The sequence below is a fragment of the Raphanus sativus genome, chromosome 8 (genome assembly GCF_000801105.2).
Source record: "Raphanus sativus cultivar WK10039 chromosome 8, ASM80110v3, whole genome shotgun sequence".
NCBI lineage: Eukaryota > Viridiplantae > Streptophyta > Magnoliopsida > Brassicales > Brassicaceae > Raphanus > Raphanus sativus.
In genome coordinates, this window is record NC_079518.1 from 20,459,575 (window position 1) to 20,465,092 (window position 5,518).

Genomic DNA, 5,518 nt, shown 5'->3' on the forward strand with positions numbered 1-5,518 from the left:
ATCTCCTTCAAAGACTCTTTAACCACTATGCCATAAAACGAGTTATTGATAGCAGGGGTCCTAATACTTATATGTTATTTGGGGGCCTATGGCAAATGCCTTTTTCATTACATCATAGACTCTGCGCATAGTGCTCCAGCTTACACAATGAATGATGAGTTCTCGAGGGTTTACACATTCACTGCGCATAGTGCTCCAGCTCACTTAACTTTAAACTTGAAAACAAATTTAAATTACTTTTCATAATGCCATTTCTAACGGGCCTTACTGGGCTTTAACCAGATCCAGTAGACTTGAATCTCGACTCTTATCGCAATCTGCGTGATTTTCATATTCTATTGTATGTAGTTGTCCTTTACTCTACTGAGACGCATTTATCAGTGTAATAATTTGATCGTACGTACGCCACAGTACACATGGCTTTGTACGGTGTGTTAACAATATACACTAAAAGGCCGGATAAACGAAAGCCCATTAAACTAAAAATAATTCACTCTCAACACATTCTTCTTACGCTTAGCTTAAGCAACGCCTTACCTTAACGGCTTCTCTGTACATACTACAACCGCCGAACGCCTCTGTAATGACCCAAACCCAAGCCACTATCTCAAACCGCACAGGCCCAAGCCCACTTCGAAATTACCCAAGGTAAATTCTATAAAAAAGCCACTCCACTTTGTTTTCTTCACCATTTGCAACAAGAGAAAAAAAAAAGATAAAGATTAGAGAGAGAGAGAGAACTAAGGAAGTGTGATCATTTTGTAGAGAGAGGGTCGCCGGAGCTCGTCGCCGGAGCCACCACGTCAGTGATCGCGTCCAGTTCGCCACCACCGATCATCCCCCTAGGTAACCCCCGGAAGCCAAATGCATTTTAAGTTTTTTTCGGCCGTTTTAGTAAATCGACCATAACTTCCTAACCGCTGCGTATTTCGTGCATGCAAGACCACCATCGCGTTCCTCTCGACGAGACGAATCCATAGCCACCGAAATCGTCGAAATCGGAGCTCAGACGAAGCCGTACGCGCCTCCGGAAGATCAACCCGCGCGCGCGCGTGAAACGCACGCGCCACCGTCTCCGACCACCGTTCGCCGGAGCCGCCGCGCCCGGCCGCCGTCAGTTCGCCGCCGGGAGTCCGCCGCCGCGTCGCCACCGCACCGCCGCCGCCGCCGGTGACTTTTCCGGTAAGCCACCGTCCCTCCGCCGTCGCCGCCGGTGACCTCCGCCGGTGACTCGCCGGTGACTCGGCCACTCGGCCGAGTCGACTCGGTGAGTCAACTCGGTGACTCGGTCAACCGGTTGGTTTGACTGGTTTAAATTAATTGCGAATCGGTTAGGGTAAACCGGTTGGTTAAAATTAATTAGATTTCGGTTAGGGTAAACCGGTCGATTTAATTAATTAATTAATTTAATTTCGGTTAAGGCTAAACCGGGCGGTCCAATGGAAATCGATTTAGGTCAGAGTAAACGGTCGGTTAGGCTTAATTGATTTCTGGTCAAGGTTTGACCGGGTTGACCTTTGACCAGCGGGTTGACTTTTCCTTTGACACCCGTTTTCACCCGTTCGAAGGGCGTTCTGACTCGGAATTTCGATCTGATTTCAGATTTGGAGTCTATTTGAGCAGCTGGATTCATAGACATCACTTCTCTTCATTTGCTAAGGTGAGGGCTTCTCCGTTAAATCCCGAACTAGTTTAGTACTGCCATTATGAAAAGTTTAGTTTCGAAACATGATCCGTCTCTGTGAATCTAGTCTGTTTGCGAGTCTTGTTTGATTATTATTGATATTGATTGTTAAACCGGAATTAGGTTAATAGAGGATTCAACGGTTGTGTGAATTTATTGTCGCTGAGCACGGTTAATATATATGTATATACATAGTTATGAGTAGGGACTATGTGATGGGCGTGAGTTCGGAGATGTCCGAGATTCGACGCTACGGTGTGATATGGGCGTGAGTTCAGAGACGTTTGAGCTTCGACGCTACTGTTTGGGGCGTGGTGCAGAGACGTTTGCATTCGACGCTACGGTGGGCGGGGGTACAGAGACAGACTGTACTAGCGACGCTTCGAGTATATGGTTATATCCTTATAAGGAAATGCGTGGTGCAGAGATTAGCTGTGTGCTATTAGCGCATTCTTTGTTGTTATGTGTGGTGTACTAGACACCGTGTTGTGTTCATGCTAGAGCTAAGCCTACATAGTTGTAGTGCTATGAACTGAGTCAGTGGTTTGCGGTTTAGCATCCCATACCTCACTGAGCGACTCCCCTGTTGCTCACCCCTCTTTCTTTCCCCTTTCAGGTGAGACCGATGAGCAGGAGTGATCATATCGGACTAGTGCTACTATTTGGGCTCGTGGGCTTATCGTTCATCGTTTTATCTTTTATCGTTATTGGCCTTCAGGCCTTCAGACTTCTATCGTTTATGTTATTTCTTATTTCAGCCTTCGGGCTTATGTTGTTATTTATATTTCGGATGTTTATTTTCGGATTATGACTTTATGATATGACGTGGATTTTATTATCCGTATTATTATTATTATTTCCGCTGCGCTATTATTTTATCGTTACTTTTTCTCGATTATTTTATCATATTCGCCAGACGCGGTCGCGTCAGTTTTTGGTATCAGAGCCGTGTTCCGTCCCGGCTCCGACCCGGGATGGCGATCTTTGGAGACTCGATTTTTATTCGGTTTTAATCGGTTTTTCAAATGTTTATTGGGATATGGGGATTTTAAAAATAAAATAAAATAGCACTTTCCGTTAGATATCACTCCTTTAATTGTTGGATTTAGTAAGAAGTTAACTCGTTTGCCTTAATTTCAGATGCCGCCGAGGAGAGCTACCCGTGCTCAGATCGCTAGAGATGCTAGAGAGGCTCAGGATGAGCATGTTCAGCCTGCAGTTCCGCAGCCCGAGGTTCCTCAGGTTGACCAGGAGGCTATGAGACAGATGGTTCAGGATGCTGCTAGACAGGCTGCTCAGGAAGCAGTTCAGCAGATTGCTCAGGAGACAGCCAGGCAAGCCGCTCAAGAGGCTGCCCGAGTAGCTGCTCAGGAAGTTGCTCGACAGATGGCTGCAGCTCAGCAGGTTCCGCAGGGTCCTCAGATTCATGTGCAGCAGGGTCCGCAGATTCATATGCAGCAGGTTCCGCCCGTTCAGGTTCAGCATGATCATCAGGCTCCAGCTCAGCAGGCCCCAGCGCCACAATATCCGCAGGTTCCTATTCAGCCGGTTCCAGGTGTCTTTCAGGTTCCGCCGCCGCCACCCGTCATTCCAGTGCATGTGCCCGAGGTTGATGAAACATTTATCAGGGTGTTGTCACAGATGAAGTATGTGAACTTGGAGCATTTCAGTGGTACCACGGACCCTACACTTGCTCACGATTGGAGGCACAGTTTGGATAAGTGTTTGAACACTATCTCATGCCCACAAGGCACAAGCTTAGGATTGCTGAGTTGTATTTACGCGGAGATGCAGCAGTGTGGTGGGATGGAGTGCGAGTGATGCACCACGGCGAGATGACTTATGAGGATTTCATGTATGCATTCAACAAGAAGTATTTTCCAAGAGAAGCTTTGGATGAGAAGAAGAACGATTTGAGAGTTTGAGGCAGGGTGGAAGTCTGTCAGAGAGTATGAGCATGAGTTTCGCCAGCTTCACCGATTTGCGGGTAATGGTATGGATGAGGAGGATCTTATCAGGAGGTTCTTAAAAGGGATGCGAGTAGAACTTCACGGTAGGTGCAGTATGGTCACCTATACCAGTTTGGAGGATCTGGTAGAGAAGGCCGTTGTGCAAGAGAAATGTATTGCAGCAGAGCAGAAGTTCAACAAGGCAGCTCAGCCTAGACCGGAGGGACTTCCGGGTCGCAGAAGAGGACCTTGGATCAGTCAGGCATCCAGTGCTTTCATTGCGGGAAGTTTGGACATAAGAGTAGGGTTTGTCGAAGCAGGCTAGCCGGTGCCCGTGTTGCACCGCCAGTAGCAGTAGCAGCAGCCCCAGCAGTGGCAGTTGGGAACTGCTTTGGCTGTAACCAGCCGGGTCACATCAGGGATTGCCCGAGGAGGGGCAATGCAGCGCTTCCACCACCACCGAAGCGTCTAGCCATCGCTCCACGTGTGTTTACAGTTGGAGATGCCCAGGGAGCCGAGCCGATAGCGGGTATGCATCTTATTCATACTTATTGTTGTTTGATATTTTGGTTGTGGGTTATCATGTGTAGTTAGTAAAAATCTTGTGTAGGATTGGTTTCGGTTGGAGGTGAGCCAGCTCACACTTTATTCGACTCAGGAGCTTCTCATAGTTTCGTGAGTCCGCGTTTGGTCAAGTCTTGGTCTTTCCGGGGTGTCTTCGAACCGAAGGCTAAGCAGATTCAAACTGCCGGCACCGAGAGATTGGGAGCGATTGGAGTTCATCGTGATGTGCAGTTATGCTTGGAGGAGTTGATTTGCTCGGAGATTTGACAGAGATGGAGATGAGCTTCTACGACGTCATACTTGGGATGGATTGGTTGACGCGACATCGAGTTGTATTAATTGCCCGGAGGCAAGAGTTAATATCCGAGAGCGGAAGGGAAATCACATTTGAGGAATCCAGTCACACCAGGAATTCCTATTATCTCCATGTTGCGTGCAGAAGGAATTATTGGAGAGTGGAGCAGAGGGGTTTTTGGCGACCATTTCGATGGTTAATGATGAGGATCAGCAGGAGTTGCATGATATTCCCGTGGTTGCTGAGTACGAAGATGTTTTTGAGGCCTAAAAGGGCCACCGCCAGCTAGAAGTGATGTTCTTACGATCGAGGTGGAACCAGGGCAGCACCGGTTTCACGAGCTCCTTACCGTTTAGCTCCCACAGAGATGGCTGAGTTGAAGAAGCAGTTGGAGGAACTATTAGATAAAGGTTTTATCAGGCCGAGCACTTCACCGTGGGGAGCACCAGTTTTGTTTGTGAAGAAGAAGGATGGAAGTTTCAGACTTTGTATCGACTACAGAGGTTTGAACAAAGTCACCATCAAAAATAGTATCCGCTTCCGCGTATCGACGAGTTGTTGGATCAGTTGCAAGGGGCTTCATGGTTTTCTAAGATTGATTTAGCATCAGGATACCATCAGATTGCCATAGCAGAGGGAGATGTAAGGAAGACGGCTTTCCGCACACGCTAATGGACACTATGAGTTTGTTGTGATGCCATTTGGGTTGACGAACGCACCGGCAGCATTCATGAAGCTAATGAATGATGTGTTTCGCGAGCATTTGGATAAGTGTGTGATCGTTTTCATCGACGATATCTTGATTTATTCTCGGAGTAAGAAGAGCATGCTGGCACTTACGGATTGTGTTGGGGAAGCTTAGAGAACATCAGTTGGTTTGCTAAGTTGAGTAAGTGCAGCTTCTGGCAGAGAAAGATTGGATTTTGGGTCACGTTGTTCAGAAGCGGGAGTTGCTGTAGATCCAGAAAAGATTAAAGCTATTTCAGAGTGGCCGACACCTAAGAGTGCGACGAGATCCGCAGTTTT

General features: G+C 47.5%; 1 protein-coding gene and 1 long non-coding RNA gene across 2 annotated transcripts; both read left to right on the plus strand.

The window, feature by feature from the left end:
• The first annotated feature begins 734 nt into the window (after positions 1–734).
• On the plus strand, positions 735–1,628 carry LOC130498780 (uncharacterized). The gene is made up of 3 exons (XR_008937706.1): positions 735–846; positions 943–1,182; positions 1,603–1,628. It is a non-coding gene; the product is annotated as an uncharacterized LOC130498780 (long non-coding RNA).
• Positions 1,629–1,633: 5 nt separating this feature from the next.
• On the plus strand, positions 1,634–3,591 carry LOC130498778 (uncharacterized). The gene is made up of 2 exons (XM_056992376.1): positions 1,634–1,660; positions 2,825–3,591. The coding sequence occupies exon 2, from the start codon at positions 2,825–2,827 to the stop codon at positions 3,503–3,505; it is 681 nt and encodes a 226-aa protein (XP_056848356.1). The 5' UTR covers positions 1,634–1,660; the 3' UTR covers positions 3,506–3,591.
• Positions 3,592–5,518: the final 1,927 nt, after the last annotated feature.

Bases quoted from the DNA above. Each gene is read 5' to 3' on its own strand.
- LOC130498778 (XM_056992376.1), top strand. From the start codon at position 2,825: ATGCCGCCGAGGAGAGCTACCCGTGCTCAGATCGCTAGAGATGCTAGA.